The following is a 23585-nucleotide window of genomic DNA, read 5'->3' as shown; positions in this document are numbered from 1 at the left end:
AAAATAAAAAAACAGTTAAAAATAATTCCATCTTTTCGTCACTTATCTTTCATTTACTTGTTTCCCGGACCTCCTCATACCTCCCTTTTTTGTATTCCAGTTCAATTTATTAGTTCAGCAATTCCTTTCCCTCCTTATCTGCCTGCCCTTTCTCTGCATGTTGCAGGCTGCCTTCCTCCTGGCAGTGCCCTGGCTGCTACTCCGCTCTGCCCAGGCTCTCTGCTGGTTGAGGGATGGCTCTGGCACCCCTGGGGGCACTGCCAGCCTCATTCCTCAGTCCTGCTGCCATGCGCGTCCATCTCAGACCCTTCCTTCTCTCTCCTGGGCCTGGCTGGTTCCGGCTGCTTGCAAAGTTCAGCCACCACTGGGCTTTCATCTGCCTCCCGGCTCCTTGGAGACGTTGCCCCGCACAGGCCCTGCTCTGTGGCCTCCTACGAGTGAGCAAGCAGTGCATTTGGCTCTCCCAGGTGCTGTGAAGCCCAGCTGCCCTGACTGCAAGCTCAGCGTGGGCTCCCTTCGGCTCCCTGGGGACACAGATGCAGGAGGGACGGCTTGGCCCCTGGGGGGTTTAAGGGGAATTAGAGGAAGCTTCTCTGCCCTGGGAGGGCCAGCAGCACCAGAGGATAATGATCTTAGAAGCTGATAAAAATCATGGATGGCATGGAGAAAGTGGACAGAGAAACGTTAGACCAGGTGGACGTCCGAAGAAGCTGAGAGCTGGAAGATTCAAGGCGGATAAAGCCCTGCCCTTTTTCACACAGCACGGAGTTAAACTGTGGAACTCCCTCCCACATGAGGCAGGGACGGCCACCAACTTGGATGGCTTTGAAAAAGGATGGCTCTTGGATTCTAATGGATTACTGAATATTGTTTTATTTGATAGTTGTTTGTTTTAAAGCTATTCTGACTTTCTTTATTGAATCAGATTGTTACTATTAATGTTTGATTTTTTATCTTTTTATTTTTATTATAATAAAAGAGCCAGTGTGGTGGTGTGGTTCAGAGCGGTGGACTCGTAATCTGGGGAACCGGGTTTGCTTCCCCACTCCTCCACATGCAGCTGCTGGGTGACCTTGGGCCAGTCACACTTCTCTGAAGTCTCTCAGCCCCACTCACCTCACAGCGTGTCTGTTGTGGGGGAGGAAGGGAAAGGAGAATGTGAGCCGCTTTGAGACTCCTTAAAGGGAGTGAAAGGCGGGATATCAAATCCAAACTCTTCTTCTTCTTATGTGTGTTGGATGGTGCCCAGAATGGCTAGGGCAACCCAGCCAGATCGGTGGAGTATTATTATTATTATTATTATTATTATTATTATTATTATTATTATTATTATTATTATTATTATTATTTCTTATTACTCATGAAGGAGGAGAGGGCTATGGATGGCTACGATGGCTCTGCCCTGCCTCCATAGTCAGAGGAAGCAATAATAATAATAATAATAATAATAATAATAATAATAATAATAATAATTTTTATTTATACCCCACCCTCCCCGGCCAAAGCCAGGCTCAGGGTGGCTAACATCAGTAAAATTACCTTGAAAAACATAATAGGCGGAGAAAAACCCCCAATTTAAAATACAGGTTAAAATGCAATTTAAAAAAGCAGCCTCATTTTAAAGGTAGCCCATAAATCTAAATCAAGACCATAAGGGGAGGGAAAACATAGGGGTCAGACTGAGTCCAAACCAAAGGCCAGGCGGAACAGCTCTGTCTTGCAGGCCCTACGGAAAGATGTCAAGTCCCGCAGGGCCCTGGTCTCTTGTGACAGAGCGTTCCACCAAGTCGGGGCCAGTACTGAAAAGGCCCTAGCCCTAGTTGAGACCAGTCTAACCACCTTGTGACCTGGGACCCCCAAAGTGTTGTCATTTGTGGACCTTAAGTTCCTCCACGGGGCAGACCGGGAGAGGGGGTCCCGTAGGGATGCTTCCGGATCTCAGTTGCTGGGAACCCCAGGAGGGAGAGGGGCTCTTGGGCCCCACAAGGCGCATCTGGCTGGCCCCTGTGAGGGCAGGATGCTGTTCTTGATGTGCTCTTGGTTCCCCAGCCCTCTCACCCACCAGCCCCCTGCCCTCAGTCCCCCTCCCCACATCCTTTGGGAGACAGTCAGGGCCTGGCCCTCTGCTCCCTTGGGAGTCCCCTGCCCTTGGCCACAGGCTGACCCCCCACTGTTGCCCCACTGCAAGTGATTGCCTAAGCTCCAGCTCTTCTGGTTGTGCAGCGAAGACAAGCCTGGCGATGGCAGAGGCCCTGGAGTGACGCGTCCCGCTGGAGTGCCCCCCAGGGGAGTCTCCCTCCCCCCGCCACTGGCTTCTTGGGGTTGTGGGGTCCCAGGAGCCTCCCTCCCTGCATCTGCCACAAGCGACCAGGGGAGGGGGGAGGTTGGAACTGGTTGCCCTTGGCTCCGCAATCTGCTTTTCAGATGCTTGCCCATTAACATCTGGTTGGCTGGTTCCTCAACTCCCTCTCTCTCTGGCTGGGTTTCTCTGTGCAGCTCTGGTTATATATTGTGCTCTTCCGATCCCCCTGGGGGGCCCAGGGTGCTTGCATGGTCAGGCGGGTGCAGGGGGGGGGCGAACATGACAGGGCTCAGAGCTCTGCGCAAAGCATCGTGCGGACAAGGATCCTGCCGGCTGGCTTGTTATCTACACTTGGGCCTCCCCCCTCGCCCCCCCGGGGCTCTGGATGTTGCATTTTTAGACTGGTGCGGGGGGGGGGTGGTTGTGTGTGCTCATGCATGGCGAGCAGAGGAGAACTTCCGCATCAAAATTTCATAAGCGAGGTGCATTTTCCACTCTGCGAGAGATGCTTGTCGTGTTCCCCGGGACTTGGGCAGGGGCAAAAGGCTCCCAAAGCGAAAGGCATTTGGCAAGCAGAGGGCTAGGAGCACGGTTAATTCAGAGGCAAAGTCGTCATGCGATGAAACTTGCTGGCAGCACAAGCCTATGCATATTCACTCAGAAGTAAAAGACAGGGAAAAAAGCACTTTTTAATGCAGCGCATAGTTAATCGCTGGAACTCGCTGCCCCAGGAGGCAGAGATGGCTGCCAGCCAGGATAGCTTTAAAAGAAGATTGGACAAATTCATGGAGGAGTCGAGGGCTAGCGATGGCTTATAACCTGGTGTGCCCCACAGAGGACCTTAAGGTCCATAAATAGCAGCACCCTAGTGGTCCTGGGCCCTAAGGGAGTCAGATTAGCCTCAACCAGAGCCAGGGCCTTTTCAACACTGGCCCCAGCCTGGTGGAACGCTCTGCCTCATGAGACCAGGGCCCTGCGGGATCTGATTTCTTCCCGCAGGGCCTGTAAGACAGAGCTGTTCCACCTGGCCTTCGGCTTGGAATCAACTTGATCCCCTTCCCCCCTTTCCTTTTTTCCTTTCTCCTTCTGTGATGGAACTCCTATTTGGGGACTTCCCTGGCTTTTTTCTGGCCCACGTAGGACCAGTCTGGATAGTTGGCCTTGGTGAAGTCTTGACGTTTTCATCCCCCAAAAAGTTTTTGATTTGAGTTTCCATTGAAATGAGGCTGCATCTTAATGTTGTATTTTAATCTTGTTTTTAAGTTGTATTTTAATCAATTGTTTTAGATCTGGTGTTAGCCGCCCTGAGCCCGGTCTTGGCTGGGGAGGGCAGGGTATAAATAAAATAATAATAATAATAATAATAATAATAATAATAATAATAATAATAATAAGTAGTAGTAGTAGTAGTAGTATTACCAGGTTGGCTCTGCTCTGCCTCCACAGTCAGAGGCAGCGATGCTTCTGGATCCCAGTTGCTCCTGTGCCCGGATCCTGCTGGCGGGTTTACTGCAGGCATCTTGGTGAGCACTGTGAGAAGAGGAGGTGCTGAACCGGGTGGGCCACTGGCCTGATCCTGCAGGCTCTGGTTCTGATGGGTCAGTGCCCCTGAGTGCAGAGTGTGACCCTCCTAGCTCAGTGTTTAGAGGACCCCAACCTTGGCGAAGGGTGGCCTGGCTTTCCTTCTCTGCCTTCTTGACAAGTCATCTAAATATATTTGTGTACATTCACCAGCTGCAAAACCTTGAAAAATAAAGCATTTTGAAGAAAGGGGACATGTTCTTTTCAGTGTGAGATGACTTATGATTTAATAAATAGAACCTACCCTTTGTTGATATAGGGTCGCGGGTGGCGCTGTGGGTTAAACCACACAGCCTAGGACTTGCTGATCAGAAGGTCAGCGGTTCGAATCCCTGCGACGGGGTGAGCTCCCGTTGCGCGGTCCCTGCTCCTGCCCACCTAGCAGTTCAAAAGCACGTCAAACTGCAAGTAGATCAATAGGTACCACTCCGGCGGGAAGGTAAACGGCATTTCCGTGCGCTGCTCTGGTTCACCAGAAGCAGCTTAGTCCTGCTGGCCACATGACCCGGAAGCTGTACGCCGGCTCCCAAGGCCAATAAAGCGAGATGAGCGCCGCAACCCCAGAGTCAACTGCGACTGGACCTAATGGTCAGGGGTCCCTTTACCTTTACCTCTTGTTGATGGGAAGAAAGGTAATTCTAATAGTTTCTTTTCCTTCACATCTTGTAATGCGAAATATTTGGCGACTGCCAGTCAGAGAAGTGAACCAAGTAGTTTTAAGAAATAATCTAGCTCCAGGTCCATCCATGTACATCAAGGCCAAATTAGGACATGCTCTGTCAAGTTTCAGAGCACCCCTGCCCTGTGTTACCCTAAGACAGGTGTGTGTTATTCTAAGACGTGTGTTATTCCTTCTGCATTGCAGGGGCTTAGACTAGATGACACTTTGGGTCCCTTCACACTCTGCAATTCTATAATTCTGTAACACTAAGGACAAGGGAAACATAAATAATACAGTATCCTGTTTGGATATGCACCTGTACAAAAATACGACAACCGAAAGCATATATCTTGCAATACTTCTATTACCTTTTTCACCAATTATGTAAAATCTAGTTTAAAGAATTGTACTAACCTGAGTCCCTAAACTGTAGCTGACTGAGGCGGTTCATAAATCTGGCTCTCATGTCCATGAAGAGAGGCTGATTCCTCTGAGCCAAGCCCAGTTTCCTCTGCTTCTTACTAGTCAGAGGAAAGTCGTATTCCTCTTCTAATGCTGGCCTCTGGCTATATCCGGGCAGAGTATTCAGTGTTTTAATGTTATATATCTTTGGTCCAAAGGGACCGTGGATGCTGACTCTGTTTCCGTCTCTCTTCCAATACCCTTAACTGCCGTCCCCCCTCATTCCAGAGCTCTCCCACATAATGGAACTGCAGAAATGACTTTGAGGGGGAGTCGCTGGGGCCTCTGCTGAACTGACGCCGCAGGTGGTTCAGGCTTGTGGGAGATCCCGAGGGGACCATCCAGTTACAGGGGGTGGGATCAATTTCAGTTGTTGCAGCTCGAGGATGAGGGCAGGAGAATGGCTGGTGAAATCTAGAATCACAGTCCAACCCCCTACAGTGCAGGAATCACAACTAAAGAGAGCTGGCCAGAGGCAGACCTGGAGGGGGGTGGAACTGGGCCCCCACCAGACCCTATGGTCTCCTGCATGGAATTCCCACCTGGCATGAGGGATAGATCTTCATGTTCTCTTTACAGATATCTCCCCCCCCCCCTATTTTTTTTATTCATTTTATAACACAACTAAACAACACAAGGGACACGGGTGGTGCTGTGGGTTAAACCACAGAGCCTAGGGCTTGCCGATCAGAAGGTCGGTGGTTCAAATCTCCACGATGGAGTGAGCTCCCATTCCTCGGTCCCTGCTCCTGCCCACCTAGCAGTTCAAAAGCATGTCAAAGTGCAAGTAGATAAATAGGTACCACTCCGGCGGGAAGGTAAATGGTGTTTCCGTGCGCTGCTCTGGTTCGCCAGAAGCGGCTTAGTCCTGCTGGCCACATGACCCAGAGGCTGTACGCCGGCTCCCTCAGCCAGTAAAGCGAGATGAGCGCCGCAACCCCAGAGTCGGCCACGACTGGACCTAATGGTCAGGGGTCCCTTTAACTTTACCACACAAACAGAAAAACAAACAATACAAACAAATTCTTGTCTTATCCTTATTTTTTCTAAACATTGTTAGGTGAGCTTCCCCAAGTCCCCCCCATCTGATTTTCAGTTTACCTCATCCTTAGCAGTTTACATATATCATAATTTTAAACCATTTTTTATCACACTTACCTTACTTTTACCATAAAAATCTTCACATTTTATCACTTACAAATAATACTATTTTAAAATACACTATCGTCTACTTCTAATCCTACAGCCTATATCCACTTCCAAAGCTATTCTAGAATTTAAATATTAACATAAAAAGGTAAAGGTACCCCTGCCCGTATGGGCCAGTCTTGACAGACTCTAGGGTCGTGCACTCATCTCACTCTATAGGCCAGGAGCCAGCGCTGTCCACAGACACTTCCGGGTCACGTGGCCAGCGTGACGAAGCTACTCTGGTGAGCCAGAGCCGCACACGGAAACGCCGTTTACCTTCCCACTAGTAAGCGGTCCCTATTTATCTACTTGCACCCGGAGGTGCTTTCGAACTGCTAGGTTGGCAGGCGCTGGGACGGAGCAACGGGAGCTCACCCCGCCGCGGGGATTCGAACCGCCGACCATGCGATCGGCAAGTCCTACGCGCTGAGGTTTTACCCACAGCGCCACCCGCGTCCCCATATTTTTTCAATATTCCTTAAACTTCTTCCAGTCTTCTCCCACCCTCTCTTCTCTCTGGTCTCGGAGTCTCCCGGTCAGCTTGGCAAGTTCCATATAGTCCATCATCTTCATCTGCCATTCTTCGATAGTTGGTAAATCTTGTTTCTTCCAATTCTTTGCTAGCAATATTCTCGCAGCTGTTGTGGCATACAGAAAAAAAGTACCATCCTTTTGGGGGATTTCACCCCCCACTATACCAAGTAAAAAGGCTTCTGGTTTCTTAATAAATGTGTTTTTCAACACTTTTTTCAGTTCATTATAAATCCTTTCCCAGAAGTCTTTTACCTTGGAGCACATCCACCACATGTGGTAAAAGGTTCCTTCTTTTTCCTTACATTTCCAGCATTTATTATCATGAGTCTGATACATTTTTGCTAACTTCACTGGTGTTAAGTACCACCCGTACTTTACAGACATCTTTTTAACACAGAGTTGGTCTGCCAATGGGCCTGATCCCTGTAGCCAGCTCCCCAGAGGGCACTTCCTTGGGGATCCTGCCCTCTTCCGCTCTGTGGACAATGACCAAGCCAGTGTAGACAGGAGTGTGAACAGGCTGAGAAGGGGGGCTTGTGAGAGCTCCTCTGGGTTGGGGATCCTGCCTGCCTGCCCTCGTCTGTGCCAGCTCACCGTCCGAGCGAGGAGCCAGCGGGCACTGGCTAGGTGGCCCTTCAGCGAGGGGATTGGGGGTGCGGCAGTGGGGCAGGTTGGGCTGCGGCGCCCAGAGACCCCCAGAGGCAGGTAGGGCAGGATGGGGATCCCTGTTTGGGGGTTCCTGGTTCAGGCCACCTCAAAATCGTGCACCCGGGGCCATGGGCCTCTGCCCCCCATGCTATAGCAACAACAACAACATTATTTATTCCCCAGCCTCTCTGGGCAGCTTACAGCACATAGAAAATTGTAAAACATTCGACATTAAAAAAATTTCCCTAAACGGGGCTGTCTTCTAAAAGTGAGATAGCCCTTTCTTCCTCCGTGAATTTATCTAATGCTCCCTGCCTCCCGTGGGAGGGAGACCCATAGTAAGTGTGCGCAGGATCACAGCTTGTGTCTGGATATTCTTGAATCTAAATTTAACACGCACCGTGGTAGCGCTTAGCAACTATATCCGTTCTTCTTTTCTTTTTTTATCTCAAATGCCCCAAATTCCAATTAGTTGGATTTTGAGAAATTGCGGTTGAAGGAGTGGTTCTTTTAAGTAGAACTGAGCAGCCAACGTTTCTTTTTCTTAATGATTTGCCTCCGCTGTGTCCGGATCGCTTGAATGGGAGGCTCAATTTCAGCCCCTCCCTCCAGAAACCCTGAAATGAAATGAAATGAGGTCGTGTTTTCCCTGAGCATGAAAGGCCAAAGCAGATTACAAGGAATAAGATGATGCTGGAAATGAATGTTAATGAAGTGTTAAAAAAAGAAGAAGAAAAGGGTGCTGCAATGGACAGCAGCTTATCTAGGAAAGAGATCTTCGTTCAGGGGGAAAGGATCAGTGGATCCACCAGCTCACTGAGGGGGAAAAGGCTAATACAGGGGTCAGCAATCTTTTTCAGCAGGGGGCCGGTCCACCGTCCCTTAGACCGTGGGGGGGGGGCGGACTATATTTTGAAAAAAATAAATGCTCAAATTCCTGTGCCCCACAAATAACCCAGAGATGCATTTTAAATAAAAGGACACATTCTACTCATGTAAAAACACACTGATTCCCAGACCGTCCACGGGCCAGATTGAGAAGGCGATTGGGCCGGATCCAGCCCCTGGGTCTTAGTTTGCCTACCCACGGGCTAATAGGACGAGCATTTTCAGAAAGGGACTGCAAATACCCTTTGTCAACCTGGCATTAAGGCATCTCTGGTGTGGCTGCAGTCGGAAGCCTCTGACAGCCCTGCTTGCCTCAGGGTCACCAAGAATGGAACCCTGAGCTGGGAAAGGGAAGGCAGCAGGATCAGGACCTGGAGGAGGAGGAGGAACGGACAGTCAGGGGCCGGCTGGGGGCAGGGTGGGGGAGAGACCCCCTTGGCCAGGCAGGGACCGGAGGACTCAGGGGCACAAGGTGAGGCATGTCGTCTACGCTCTGGTTAGATCACGCAGGGCGGCCTCTGAAGACTGTTCGGAAACTTCAGTTGTGCAGAATTCAGTGTCCAGGTTGCTCACTGGGGAAAGAAGGTTTGAGCATTTTGCATGGATCCTGGCCCAATGGCACTGGCTGCCAATTTGTTTCTGGGCCCAGTTCATAGAATCCTAGAATTGCAGAGTTGGAAGGGACCCCGAGGGTCATCTAGTCCAGCCCTCTGCAGTGCAGGAATCTCAGCTCAAGCCTCCATAACGGCTCTTGCTATGAGAAAGTTCTTCCTGACGTTCAGTTGGAATCTCCTTTCTTGTAACTTCAAGCCACGGGTTCGAGTCCCTTGAGATATTTGAAGAAGGCTGATCATATCTCCTCTCAGTCTCCTCTTTTCCAGGCTAGACACCCCCAGCTCCTTCAAGCACCCCTCCTAAGGCTCAGTTTCCACACCCTCCTCTGCCCACCTTCCAGCTTGTCAACACCCTTCTTAAACTGTGCTGCCCAGAACTGGACACAGAACTCCAGGTGTTCTGTCCAAGGCAGAAGAGAGTGGGACTATGGCTTCCCTTGATCTGGACACTAGACTCCTTTTTTTTTGCAGCCTAGAAGAGCATTAGCTTTTTTTGCTGCTGCGTCACACGGTGGACTGATGTTCAGCTTGTAGTATTTCAGCGGAGGCCAGGCGGCCCACCTGTCGCAGGTGCTACGCTTCTATCTTGCACTCCAAATCCTGCACTGGGCTGGACTGAGGTTTGATTAGATGATCTGATGTGAAGTGGGAAGCTGGGCTCTGCAGGTCTGTGGTCTCATCCAGAAGACAGGCTGTTCTTGTGTTAGATTCAGTTGCCCAGAGATGCTGGTGGCCAAGGCAATGAATGAAGCCAAATTGACGGGTGGGGGAATGGCTGGTCTGTGAATGCCCCCCCCCCTTTAAGCAGCAGTCCTCTCTGGAAAGTTTACTCCTTTGCTGAGAGGGCAGCAGGAGAGGGGCTGCTGTGAAGAATGGCACAGGCAGTTTCTGGCTGTTGCCCTGGGAAGAGTCTTGAGCCCCAGGACAAGAGAACAATGAGCTGCCGTTCCCAGGAGGGCGGGACTGTCAGAGCTATTTATCAGGCCAGCCCCGGAGCTCCCTAGCCAGGCCAGTGTCTTTGCAAGGAGAAACGGAGAACCAGGCAGTCTCCTCCGTCAACAAGGCACAGAAGGATGAAAGGACAAGTGACCCCATTTAATGGCAAGATCATGCCCTGGCCTTGTGGCAAATGACTCTGGCAGCTCACTGCTTGTCGGAGGGGGGACGTTTCTTCCAATCAGGAGGGAAGTACCTGGGGATCAGGGCCCCCAAGGAGGCAGCTGCAAAGCCCCCAGACTCTGAGCAGTGAAGATCTCACTTAACTCCATGTGTTCCAATTTCTGCAGGTTCATTGAGTGGTTTGAGTCCTAGCGGGGTATATGCTGGTATTTTCTGCCAGGCCCCAGGTCCTCTGACTGACACCCCTTTTGAGCTTCTCTCCTCCTCTTTATTTAAACCCATTTTCTTCAGGAAGAAAGGAAGGTTGAGAAACTGAGGCAAATAGTGAAGTTCTGAGCTCCTCCATTCATGCAAAGGGACTGGTTTTGTCTCACACACCACACTTGCAAAGCACCACCTCCCAATTATACAACTAAGCACGGTACAGAGAAAGCTATTCTCTCCCCCCCCCCCACCATGATAAAAGTTTAAAGAATTTTGCATTGCATGGAGGGAGAGGAGAGGGGAACATTTTATCCCTCTCTTAACACCAGGACTTGGGGGCATCCAGGGAAGCTGAACATTGGAAGATCAGGACAGAAGATTAGGATGTGGTTGAACTGTGGAACTCTCTCCCACAGCAGACAGTGTTGGCCCCCAACCTAAATAGCTTTTGAAAAGGAGCTAAAGATTTGTGGCAGAGAGGACTCTCCGTGGCTCAGCTCGAAGCAGCAATGCTTCTGAATCCCAGTCGCTGCAAGATGGGAGAGGGAGAGTTCTTGCACGCAGGTTCTGCTTGCGGCTTTCCTATAATGCGCATCTGGGCGGCTGCTGTGAGGATGCCAGACTAGAAGGGCCTCTGGGGCTGATCCAGCAGGACTCTGTTCTTCTCTTCTGTTCTTCTCTTCTCCAGTTCCCCAGAGTCTCCCAACCTCAGGATGAGTCGTTTTCCATTTACGTCCCATTTCCCCCATCATGGAACTAAGAGTTCCCTCACCCTTCCTCTTGCCCCACTGCTGTCCCCCAGGGAAAACCGCTCTTTAACACTCAGTTGGAGCAAACGGCAATTCGGGTTTTCTCTGGACTGATGTTTGCTCCAATTGAGAGCTAGAGAGCAAGTTTTCCCTGTGAAAGGAGTGGATTGGGGGGAAACTGCTTGGAGCCATGCTTGGTTGGGGAAACCCAGCCAGATGGGCGGGGTCTAAATCATCATCATCATCATCATCATCATCATCATCATCATCTTTTCATTATCAAACAGAATACCCCCCCAAGGCCCACGGTCTCTAAGCACGGGGCAAATGGGAACGTGGAGGAGCCCTCAACTTTGCCTCAGTTTATTGATTTGCCTATTACTTTATTATTTTTATTTTATTTCTCAAACTTGTATACTGCTCTTCACCCAAAGACAGTTCACAGCATGGAAGTACAGTGGGATTCCCAGGCAGTCGTCTCCCGTCCAGACATTGACCAGACCCAGATGCTGACCCGTTTAGGGGAAAGAGGAAGAGCTGCGCTTAGGATTCTATTCAGTGGTGCTCAGGCAGCATCCCAGCTGCGCAATGGGCCTTTCTCCCTCTCCCCCCATGTTGGGGGTCTGCAGGGGGCAGGAGAGGGAGCTTCCATTACTCAAGTGGAAGTTGACTACATGAGCGGAACGGGAGTGTCGATCTGAGCCTCGGGTTTGCTCAAGGAAGGAAAGCGAAGGTCGAAGCCATTGTTTCTGATGGGTGGGGTATAAAAAAGAAATTATTATTACTATTATTATTAATCACACATGAAGTTAATTCAGGTTAAATAGGATAATGGAACAAGTTCTGTTGCACAATGAAATGAATAAATCTGCAAGACTCTTAGATGAGAAGGGAGGGTCTCCGTGTCCCAGCCCTTGAAGGAGAGATCTTCCTTCTCATTCTGCGGCACTTGCTCTGCTCAAAAATCTTGACCCAGAACTTGGCTGCGAAGGCCAAAACTTCTGGATTCTCCCTCCCTCCCTCCCTTTTCTGCTTCTGCCAAGCAGCTCCCAGCAGCCCAAAAATACACGTCCACCTTCTGGCCTGGAAAGCTAGAGGAGCCAAACTCTTCGCCTTCAGAAAGGAAGGCTTTCCCCCTTCCTTTTCCGCCCATGCTCTGCCACGATGAGGGCTCATTCACACCCCGGTATTCACACCCCGGTATCCCCTTGGGGAAACCCACTTTTTACAGCTGAATCAGGGCTGGATGAACCATAGGCAGAACAAGGGAGGCGGGGATAAATAAAGTGGAAGCACACCCAAATAATCATTTTTTTCCATCTTACTGGAGGATTTATTTTGAAAAATAAAATATAATTTTATGGTTTATTGTTGTTTATACTTTGATTAAAAAATTATCATTAGTATGTTGCCCATCTGGGGGGTTTCCAACACATATAAAAACATAATAAAACATTGAACATTTTTTTTTAAAAAAATTCCCTATACAGGGCTGCCTTCAGATGTCTTTTGAAGGTTGTATAGTCACTTATCTACTTGGCTTGGGGGTCGCATATCTCTATACCCATCTCCAATGAAAATAGAGATGTCCTAAGGACATAGCTGTCAACTTTTCCCTTTTCTTGCGAGGAATCCTATTCGGAATAAGGGAATTTCCCTTAAAAAAGGGAAACGTTGACGGCTATGCCTAAGGAAAAGCAGGACGTTCCAGGATCAGATCAGAAACTGGGATGGCTTCTGTAAATCCGGGGCTGTCCCTGGAAAACAGGGCCTGTAAGTGAAATTAAGAGGCAGTGTGTCCTAGTGGTGAGAGTGTTGGACTAGGACCTGGGAGACTTGGGTTCACATCCCTGTTTGGCCATGAAGCTCACTGGATACATGGCCTTCTCAATGCCCCCCTGCCAAGGATTCTCTAGCTGAGATTCCTGCATTGCAGGGGCTGGACTAGAGGACCTTTGGGGTCCCTTCCGACTCAGGGGAAACCCAGTCTGTGTGTGCTGCTGCTGGGAGGCCACAGAGAGCTGGCGGTGCTCCTGGCTCCGTTCGTGTCCGAGCTCTGCGGCCGAAGAACCTTGAGCTTTGCAGCAGGTGGACCGTGAAGATGGGCTTCCAGCAGGCAAGGGCAGGGGGCAATTTGGGTGCCAAGCAGGGGGCAAATCCTGTGCAATGTGGGTGGCTGGGAAGGGCAGGAAAATGGCTGATGCATCTCTCTCTCCCCCCCCCCCTTCAGGCGATGGGAACCCCAAGGAGAGCAGCCCTTTCATCAACAGCACAGACCTGGAGAAGGGGAAGGAATATGACGGGAAAAACATGGCCTTGTTTGAGGTGAGCTGGACGCGTCCTGAATGGGGAAGGGAAGATTTGGGATGGAGGAGCCACAGCTGGCGGGGGGAGCAGGAGTCTTGCACGCAGGCAGACTCAAGATGGGAAACGCAGAGTTAAACCAGAAGCATTCTTGTTAGGGATTGTAGGAAAAGGCCTGCCAAGGAAATGAAAGAACTTATTTATGTACGGGACAATGGGGGCAAGAGTCTTGATAGCACAAGGATGGAAGAATGAGGAAATCCGGACAAAAGAACAGTGGCAAGGGAAACTGATGGACTATGCGGAACTGGCGAAATTGACACACAAACTGTGAGACAAGGACAACTGTGGCTTTAAAGAAGAATGGGAACTTTTTACAAATTAATTAAAAAAACACACCCCCAAAATGAATTGGACTCCCTGGCAGGTTTTGAATAAACTCACACAGATTTATTATTGTTAACATAATAAATAGATCATTTAAAGATCTTTACAATTTTATAATATGGAGAGAATAATTTGTGTTGAAAAATCAGAGATAGGAGCTGAGGGAAGTCTGGGGGTGGGGGGGGAGGGTTTTTCTTGGTGAGGGGGGAGGGGGAAATGGGGGGTGAAGATAAGTTTTTGATAATTTATGTTGAAATTCTTAATGAAAACCATTAAAAAAGAGAGAAGGAAACAGAGAGAGTTAGAGAGCAGACACGCAAACTGGGTTTCCACAGTGGGAGGCAGCCCTGCTCCTGAATCCCAGTTGCCAGAAGCTGCAGGAGGCGAGAGTTGCTCTTGGCTCGGATCCTGCTTCTGGGTTTCCCACCTGGGCATCTGGTCGGCCACTGAGAGAGCAGGATGCTAGACCAGCTGGACCCCTGGCCTGATCCACAGGCCCTTCTTAGGGAGGTCTATTGTGGTAGCAGAACCTCCATGCTCAGGCACAGCCTACCTGTGAATGCCATTGTGCTCAGATTGTGGGCTTCCCATGGGTTCAGCCACTGTGAGAAGAGGCTGCTGGAATAGATGGGCCCTGGCCGGATCCAGCAGGCTATTATGTCCTTATGTGCAGCATAGCTGTCAACTTTTCCCTTTTCTGGCGAGGAATCCTATTCGGAATAAGGGAATTCCCCTTAAAACAAGGGGGACGGGACGGTTGGGGGGCCGCTAGGGGCACATTGGAAGATGGCTGACAATACCATCTCTCCGACCCACATGAGTTAATTAAGAGGCTGATATGGGAGTATGCAGCCTCCCTTGTTGCCCCAAGGGAATGGGGAACACTGCCTTGCCTGCTGTGGCCATAAATCACCCCCGGATTCGAAAGAAGGGGGTGAGAGCACTAGGCACAAAGCCCTTGTGTGGGTCCGGCTCTCCCGGACGCTGTCTCTGATCGCGCACTAGTTGCAGCAGCTCGAAATAAACAATTAGAAAGAAGCAGATGCACATACTTCAAGTGAAGATCGGGAGTAAAGACTGCTAATTAAAGGGATCTCTGTGAAGTGGAAGCGACGGGCTGGAACAATAAATCAAGAAGAAGATTCATCAAAGGATTGGTATGTAGCGGAACTGAAAAGGGGAGGGGGGAAAACGTTTCTTTTTTTGTCTTATGTGAGTACCTAATAACCGCCCCCCCCCCCAAGAAAGAAAGAATTGTTGCAATTACTGATCACAAGCAGGAGGATTAAGAAATGTGTGGAGATAAATTATTAATCAAAGACATGGCTGGTGGGAAGATCAGGAAGGAATGAAAGTTCTTTGTGACGCAGCAATAAAAAGAGATTTGTTACGGCAGGCCTGCCTACAGGAGGACGAGGGCGAGGAGGACCATGGCTTGTTACTATATTGGAATGTGAGTTGGACCTGGCAGGGCCCCCTGAGAAAATGGATGAGAGACTGGCAGGCCTGGGGAAATCAACGGACAGACTGTGGGAATGTTTTGTACGGAGGTGCGGAAATGGCGTCTGTTTCTTTTTGACATGGCTCTTGGAGGACTGTAAAATCCACACAGGATACAACAATGTTTGTTTTCAACCCGCTTGTGGAGACTATCAGAGATCACAAAGAAAGGAATATATGATAACAACAAGAAGATGAGGAAAACAACAAAGAGAAGGTACATTAAAGCAGCAGCAAGAGTGATGTTTGGATCCCTTTCGGAGCACAAAGTATGGGTACCCCCAACAAAAATGTAAAAATTTGGCTGTGTAATTTGGAACTAATGTGATTTGGAATTAATGTGATGTGATTGGCCTGTTAATAAAAATTATTAAAAGAAAGAAAAAGGGAACGGTTGACAGCTATGACGTACAGTTCAAGCCCAGCTTCTCCAAACAGGCTCAGGTGATGAGAAAGACCTCTGCCCTGAGGTGGGAAGGGGAGGAAGAGTTGGGCAGCTGCTTGCAATGGAGGCGCTGTCAGCAGCCAAGTCCTCTGCCTCGCTGGCCGGCCCCCCGGCCCCCTGAACCGCCCCAAGGCGCAGAACGCGCCCACGCTGTCCATGGTGATGGAGGCGGTGAAGACCCTGGATGAGCGCAAGGGGGCCTCTGTCATGGCCATAAAGCGCTACATCCTGGGCACCTACCCTGGGGTGGACCCCATCCGCCTGAAGTACGCCCTGAAGGTGGCCCTGGCCAAAGGCCTGGAAAGGGGCTGCCTCATCCGGCCACAAAACTCTTCCGCCCTGGGGGCCACAGGGAGATTCAAGCTGGGCACAAAGAAGCCAAGGGAAAGAAAGCCAGGAAAAGCATTCGGATTCGGATGGAAAAACAGCGCCCAGACCGGAGAAAGCGGCCAAGAATCCCACGGCAAAGGTTCCTGTGGAGAAACAGAGGCAGGGAGCAATTGCAGAAGGGGAGGAGGAGGAGGCGGCTTCCAGCAAGAAGTCCAAGGCGAAGGCTAGCAAGCAGCCAGGCAAACCTCCAGCGAAGCCCAAGGCAAAGAAGTCCCCCGGGGGGGGGGGAGAAAGAGGCCCCAATCCTAAAGAAACAGAGCTCTTCCAGGGCCTTCCCGGCAAACACACCCGGTGCCCCCCCCCCCGGAAAGCTGTGTCTAAGGAAAGCAAGACGGGGGGCCGAGGACGAGGCCCCCCCCCCAGGCAGAGGCCAAGGTGCCTGCAGCGGCCAAGAAAACCAAAGAGGCCAAGGGAGAGAAAGCCAAGGCTGACCAGGGGTCCAAGCCCCCCCCAGAGGCAAAGGGGGGAGGAAGGGGGAGAATCCAGCCAGCCGGGGCCCCAAGGAGGCTGAGGGGCCAGATTCTGCAGGGGGGCAGGATGGGGGCACATGGCTGTCCAACGCGGCCCCCTCCATCCGCCTCGTCCAAGGGAGAGGAGACCCCTTTTATGGTGGGGGCTGCCCCTCCACCTCTGGCACAACGTCCCCATTTATGAATGGACTATTTGTGAGGCAAAGACCCTGTTTTTAAACACCGTGTCATTTTCCAATAAAGTTCAGAATGCAGCAAAAAAAGAAAAAGAAAAGAAAAGAAAAGAAAAGAAAAGAAAAGAAAAGAAAAGGAAAGGAAAGGAAAGGAAAGAAAGAAAGAAAGAGCTCTGCCCTCTCTGCCTGAGACCCTGGGGAGCTGCTGCCAGCCAAAGTAGGCAGCACTGGCCTAGTTGGATCAACAGCTTAAGGTAGCAGCACCTCCTGCGTTTCAAGGGAGAAATGGGGTGTGCAGAGCGGGGGGTTGGGGGAGCGGAGAGGCAGTTGTGGGCCAAGGGGGATGTGGAGAACCCCTCTTCAGCCCCGCTCCTCCTTCTGCCCCACAGGAGGAAATGGACACCATCCCCATGGTGTCGTCCATGCTCAGCGGCCTGGCCAACTACACCAACCTGCCTCAGGGCAGCCGGGAGCACGAGGAGGCGGAGAACAACGAGGGAGTGAAAAAGAAGCCCATCAAGGTGAGCCGTTCAGGGGACTGGTCTTTGCCTCTGCGGGGTTCCTTGTGGGGTTGTGGGCGGAGGGGGGCTTGGCTCTGGACCCCAAGTGTGTGCCTCCTTTCCAGAGGGTCAGGGGCTGCGCTGCTGCCTGTGGACTCTCCGTGGCTCTGCTGCAGCTGTGTTGTTCTTTTTTAAAAAATAAAACAAAATGGGTTTTTAACAAAAAATGAAGTGCAAATATAGGCGGGGGGGGGGGGAAGGAAGTAAAACATGCAAACCATTAAGTGTCCCAGCCAGGAAGGACAAGAGTGTAAAAATACAGAGCAGCTCCAAAGGGATAGTAAAGTATTCCCTTTGCAAATAATACAGATTTATACAAATCAAAGTATCCACCGTTCTTGAGAATAAAGGTTCCACAGAGTCTTACATCTGCAAATCCCGGTGGCAGAGTCACCACGTGCCTCAGTTATCTGCATGTGAAGAAGGGGCTTCGGGTGGTGATCTCAGGGTCCAGGACGGTTATATGGGGAGAGGCGGTCCTTGAAATTCTTCTAGTGGGGATTAAACGAGATGGGGAGGCAGCCATGTCCCCCACCTTCTGCCCTGTGGAGAAAAAAGTGGGCTATGGATAAACAAAGAAATCCTTCTTGACGGGACTTTGAGCCTCCCGTGTGACCCCACCACTTGTTTCCTGGCATTATTGCACCGCTTTCTGCATACGTGTTGAAACGCGAGCGAGGAAGAAAGGATTTGTTTGAACTGTCTTGAGGAACCTTTGAGCCCTCCTTGCCCTCTCCCTCCCCTGGCACAGCCTGGCAAGGCACCTCCATCCTTCACTGCTGGCAAATGTTTTCCTCTGCCCAGTGCCAGGGGAAGAGGCTTCTCTGCCAGGACGAGGGAGGGTAGTTCTGAGAGCAAGCCCCTCACCCGCTCATCCGGCCTGCTCCCCAAGGCACCCGGGCCCCTTTCTTCCTGAGCCTGGGAGGAGGGTGGGGGGGATCCATCCTGCTCCGCACCCCCCAGGTGCCTCACCACCCTCTCTGCCCCCTCCCCTTGCAGGCTCCCCAGATGGGCACCTTCATGGGCGTCTACCTGCCATGCCTGCAGAACATCTTCGGCGTCATCCTCTTCCTCCGCCTGACGTGGGTCGTTGGCATCGCGGGCATCATGGAGTCCTTCTGCATGGTCATCCTCTGCTGCTCCTGTGTGAGTCGCCCCCTCCTTGGGGACCCCGTGGGCAGAGTGGGGAGGGGGAGAAGCCCCCCCCCCCCCGTTTTCACCAGGCAGGCAGGATTCCTCAGGGCCGGCAGCTCAGGCCATCGCTCTGGCCGGAAACTTAGGAAAGGAAGGTCAAAATGAGGAGCCCCTTAAATGCCCACATTCTGCCCCAATCTTTAAGGTCTCACCTCAGGGCGGGGGTGGGGGGGTCACGTGGGAAGCTCACGGCTGCCCTTTGGGATGGTTGGCAGTGGGACAGGCGACCTGGGAAGGTGGCAGGCTCCCCCGCCTTGGAAGTTTTTAACGAGAGGTTGGGTGGCCCCCTGTCAGGGCTTCTTGAGCTGCGATGTCTGAATTGCAGCCCCCACCCAGCTCTTCAGTTTTATGATTTTTAAATTTGGGGTGTGTGTGTGTGTAATCAAAGCTACTAAATAGATCTATTAACAAACACACAGGTAATTCAGAACTGCAGTCCAGAAAATAAATACAGCAGAAGGTTACTTCTTCCTCCAATAAATTGTCCCAGTTGGCACAGCAGGCAGGTAGATTGCAGGCTGGAGGAGCACCTGTCAGGGATTCCTCACCTGCGATTCCTGCATTACGGGGGCTGGACTAGAGAGCCCTTGGGGGTCCCTCCCCCTCTACAGTTCCAGGATTCTATGTGCCAATGGTGGACGCAGCCAGGCCAGGCATAGGAAGGCAGCTGCCGGCGCTGGGGATGGATACACCTGCCTGGATGGGCAATGGTGCAGGGAAACTGATTAATCCCCGCCTGCCTCCCGGGGACTCATCCAGCTGCATCCTGCCCCAAAGGCACCGCTCAGCCCATCCATCTCCCGGCCGTCCCCAGGAAGCAGCCTTGCCAAGTTGATTCAGCCCCCACCTCTCCCCACCCCATTACCTGCCCTCAACCCCCCAAAGGGACCCCCAGAGGCACCCCCTTCTGGCTGGTTGGGGCAGCCCTAAAGCCCTGGGTTCAAGTCCCTGTCCCCCAACAGGAAGGAGGAGGGCAGGGCGCTGGTTTTGCAAAGTCTGATTCAGCGAAACAAATCACAGAATCTCAGGGCGGTCGATTTTGAGGGGCTCCGTTCGTCATCTAGTCCAAGCCTCTGAAATGCAGGAATCCCAAAAGTTGTTTTCACAAGCCTAACCAGACATGGAATTTTACTTGTTTTTAAATTCTGTTGCTTCCATTTATATTTTGCACCACTTCATTAAGGCGGCCTCTTTGTTCGGAGTCTGTTGGTTTTGCAGGTTTTCTTTTTTGACAAGTATTGTTTTATGAAAGCACTTACAGATTTATTTATTTTCAAATCAAGCAGCCTATACATCGGGTTGAAGAATAAATCAGTATAGCAAGCTGCAACACTTTTCAAATGCAAGCCTGTTCTGGAAAATGGGCATCATCACCTTTGCTTTCTTTCGAATGCCCTTTGAGGATAAATGAAAGGGAAATTTTAACAGCGCTGTGTTGCACACAGTGTCTGATTGGGGGGGGGTGTGGATCTGGCCCTGTGGGTCCCCGGCCCCTTTGAGCTGGTTTCTGGCTGGATGAGATGTGGCCCCCATTCCAAGGGGACACAAGGGCCAAATGGGGGGGACCCTGCAAGAGGAGGGGTCTCAGCAGCACAGGCAAGGGGAAGCCGCTTCCCAGACCCTGAGAGCCTCTGAGCTTCTCAAAATAAGAGTGACTTCCCTGTATGACTGACAAGCCGGGAGGACTCTGCTCTGCCTTCACAGCTGGAGACAGCAATGTCTCTGAATCCCAGATGCTGGAATCCTCAGGAGGGGAAAGTGGATCTGGGATCCTGCTTGTGGGTTTGCCTTGGGGGGATCTGGCTGGCCGCTGTGAGATACTGAGCCAGATGGTCCCCCTTTGGTCTGATCCAGAAAGCTTTTCTTATTTTAATTTTATTTAATTTTATTTTATTATTTCATAACATTTATATACTGCTTGATTGTAAAGAAAGCTCAAAACAGTTTACCAAAAAGAGAACAGAACAGTAAGATTATTAGTAAAAGCAATACAAACCTTCAAAAAATTAAAACCAACAATAAACTAAAAATACAATAGCATCCTAAATGTCTGGGTAGGCTTGCCAAGCAATGTTGTTTCAGCACAACAAATGCACCTGGTGTCAAGAGGCAGGGAGTTCCGCAGTGCCAGTGCTGCCGTACCAAAAGACTGATTTCTGGCAGATGCAAATGTCCTTATGGTCCCACCCTCACCTGCTTCTCCGCCCCCTCCGTCTCCACCTGCCGGGGGCCACTTTCCAGACTTTGCTTCTTGTGCCTTGTCCTACTTGGGGTTCCCTCTGGCCCTTGGCTTCCTAGTGACCCCTTGCCCCCCCCCCCAGTGCCGTCTCCACTCTCCATCATCCGGGAGCCGGACAGAACAATCTAGGGGGGAGACAGAGGTCTCGCCTTGTCATGCCTTGGGAAGAGGTAAACCTGGGAAGGCCGACCTGGCACTCATTGGGATTCCTGCATCGTGGGGGTTGGGCTAGATGGCCTCTGGGGGTCCCTCCCAATTCTGCAGTTCTAATCCCCCCCCACCAAACCCTCTTTCATTGCAAGTCTCCTACCTCTCTGCCTTTCCCTCCTCACAGACGATGCTGACAGCCATTTCCATGAGTGCCATTGCCACCAATGGAGTCGTGCCAGGTGGGTAGAGTCCTTTGTGTCTGTGTGTTTGTGTGTCTGTGTGTTTGTCCGCCTGCAAACGCGGAGCCCCAGGCCAAGGGGAGGCGGGTCTTCCTCAGCACTCCTCCTGACAGCTTGCCAGCGCCTTGGTGCCACCTACCCCCCTGCCAAGCCACCTTGCCTCTGCCTCCCTCTTCTGCAGCCACTTTGTCCTGCTTGGTGTGCTGGGCCCAGGGGTAAACCTGAGCAATGCAGTCCGGTCCCGAATCAAAGGGTTCTGCTAGGAGTCAGCCCGACAGGGCCAAGGCAGGACACGAGGCAGAAAACCAGGCAAGGGCAGGCACAGGATGACAGGCAGGTTCTGGCAAACATTGCTCCCACAAACTGGGGCGGGGTCTGACAGCCTTTTATCTTTGTTGGGGTAGCAGCCGGTCCTGATCCCCCGGCGACTCACCTCCCTGTTTTGCCCAAAGGCGAGCACTCCTCCTGCGAGTACTCAGGTCTCTCCTTCTCTCAGACCTCAGTCTCTGCAGCTCGGGAGACGTCGGTGGGTTACTAGACCCAGGGGCCGCCTCAGCCTCCCCTGACCCAACCGGCAGTGGAGCAGCTGTAAGTGATGGCCCAGCTGGAGGCAACGAGGTCATCCCTGCATCTGGAGCCAGGGCAGGCTCAGGCCCCTGACTCGGCCCAGCTGGTGCTTGTTGCAGGGGAACCTGTGCAGACTGGGACTCTTCAGGATCAGGCCCCAGACGATGCCTGAGGCAGAGGTTCTGAGACTTCTGGTTCTGAGTTCGAGCCCGAGTCCCAGGCCATCACACTAGGGCTGTTTCGCAGGGTTGGCGCATAGCCGGAGGTACAGCTGGGAGGCCAGGCAATGCCCGCTGACATCATCCAAGGGCGTGGGCACTCAGTTGCATACCCTCCAACATGTCTCCGATGAGAATAGGGAGGTCCCGTGCCATAAGGATAATCTCCCTCTTTATACCCCACTCGTCTGACTGGATTGCCCCAGCCACTCGGGGCGGCTTCCAACATATATAAAAGCACAACAAAACATCAAGCATTTTAAGAGAAGCCTTCCCTCTACAGGATTGCCTTCAGGCGGCTCAGGGGTTGGGTAATTCCATGTCTCCCAAGATTTCTCCAGGGAAAATAGGGCCATCCTGAGGAAAAGCAGGAGATTCTGGGGTCAGATCAGAAACCAGGACAGCTTCTCTAAATCAGGGAAATCCCTGGAAAATAGGGACGCTTGGGGGGGGGGTCTGCAGTTGCTCTCCGATTTCCCCTCACCCCAGTGCCCAAATGCTGGCATTGGCTACAAGGATGTTATGATGGCAGGATGGGAGTCTCTTTTATGCAAACCTGTATCCCCCCCCCCCCACACCGTAACATATAACATCTGTAAGACATATTCTTATGACGTGACTCACACGTTACGAGATCCACAAACCCTTGGGACTTGGACTTTGGCGTTCTGGAGATTCATTTATTTATTTTATTTGTCTGTTTCATAAAATTTATACACCACTCGGATGCTGAAAAGAAAAGGCTTCAGAGCAGTTTACAAAAAGATAAAAGCAAGAAGATTTGCAATACTTTAAAACATACGAAGACTTAAATGGATCAAAATTCACTCCAGCATTTCTAGGCACCTGGGCTGGCTTGCCGCAGCAAGGATGTTTTTAGCTGGTGGCAGAAAAGATACAGTGAAGGCTCCTGCCTGATATCAAGAGGCAGGGAGTTCCAAAGTGAAATGAAGTTTCAAATTTGTGAATGAAATAAAGCTCCCGCGTCCTCCCGCAAAGGTGTCTTTGTGCCAGACCTGATTTGCTGGTCAGTTCACCCCTTAAGGGCGACACGCCACCCTCTCTTGTCCCAAGCGTCCAAGTTTGCACCATTCAAGTCCTTCACCTATGCTGCCACTAAGCAAAACCCAGCTGATGGCTCGTCTGCCAAGCCCTCGTTCTCATTTCAATGCAGATTTGGGAATGCCAGCTCTGGAGATTTCATGACATTTGTGATTTTACTTCTCTCATTAGACGCTTGCTCCTCCAAATTGGCAGCCCCGGGGGGCATGTCAACCACAGGTGCCTAACCAGCCTCACTCACTCCCCAGACTTGCGCCAGCACAGAGATGAAGCACAGCAGAACCGCAGCTTATGTGTGATTTACTTGCACGATTGCAGCTCTGTGTGGCTGTCAGGAAAATAAATAAAGGGAGGGAGGGAAAACCATTGAAAGGGACCATCTGAGATCTTGCGATGGCCCCACAAGATCTCACAGGACCTTCAAAAAGCCCAGTAAGGGAGGGATGGTCACATAGGAGAAACCAGTTCTGTTGGGTCTTCCTGACGTTGTGCAATTTTGCCTTGGCACTCAGACTCTCAGCAGGTTGCTCCTGCGCAAGTTTTGGGGCTACTTTATGCTTATGAGTATGTTGTTGTTTAGTCGTTTAGTCGTGTCCGCCTCTTCGTGACCCCCTGGACCAGAGCAGGCCAGGCACTCCTGTCTTCCACTGCCTCCCCCAGTTTGGTCAAACTCATCCTGGTAGCTTCGAGAACACTGTCCCACCATCTCGTCCTCTGTCGTCCCCTTCTCCTTG

The 23585-nt window shown here is 51.2% G+C and overlaps 1 protein-coding gene across 3 annotated transcripts in view; it reads left to right on the top strand.

The window, feature by feature from the left end:
• SLC12A5 (solute carrier family 12 member 5) overlaps positions 1 to 23585 on the top strand; it is a 109781-nt gene that overhangs the window by 49866 nt on the left and 36330 nt on the right. For all 3 annotated transcript variants that reach the window (XM_081196056.1, XM_081196055.1, XM_081196057.1), the window contains exons 2-5: positions 13184 to 13278; positions 17012 to 17143; positions 18182 to 18328; positions 20950 to 21004. In XM_081196056.1, the coding sequence (XP_081052182.1) occupies positions 13184 to 13278; positions 17012 to 17143; positions 18182 to 18328; positions 20950 to 21004 (429 nt within the window). The remainder of the gene's footprint in view (positions 1 to 13183; positions 13279 to 17011; positions 17144 to 18181; positions 18329 to 20949; positions 21005 to 23585) is intronic.

Source organism: Podarcis bocagei (assembly GCF_964188305.1).
Source record: "Podarcis bocagei genome assembly, chromosome: 5".
In the NCBI taxonomy this organism is placed as follows: domain Eukaryota; kingdom Metazoa; phylum Chordata; class Lepidosauria; order Squamata; family Lacertidae; genus Podarcis; species Podarcis bocagei.
The sequence above is the reverse complement of the archived record's forward strand: the minus strand, read 5'-3'. Positions and strand labels throughout refer to the sequence as shown.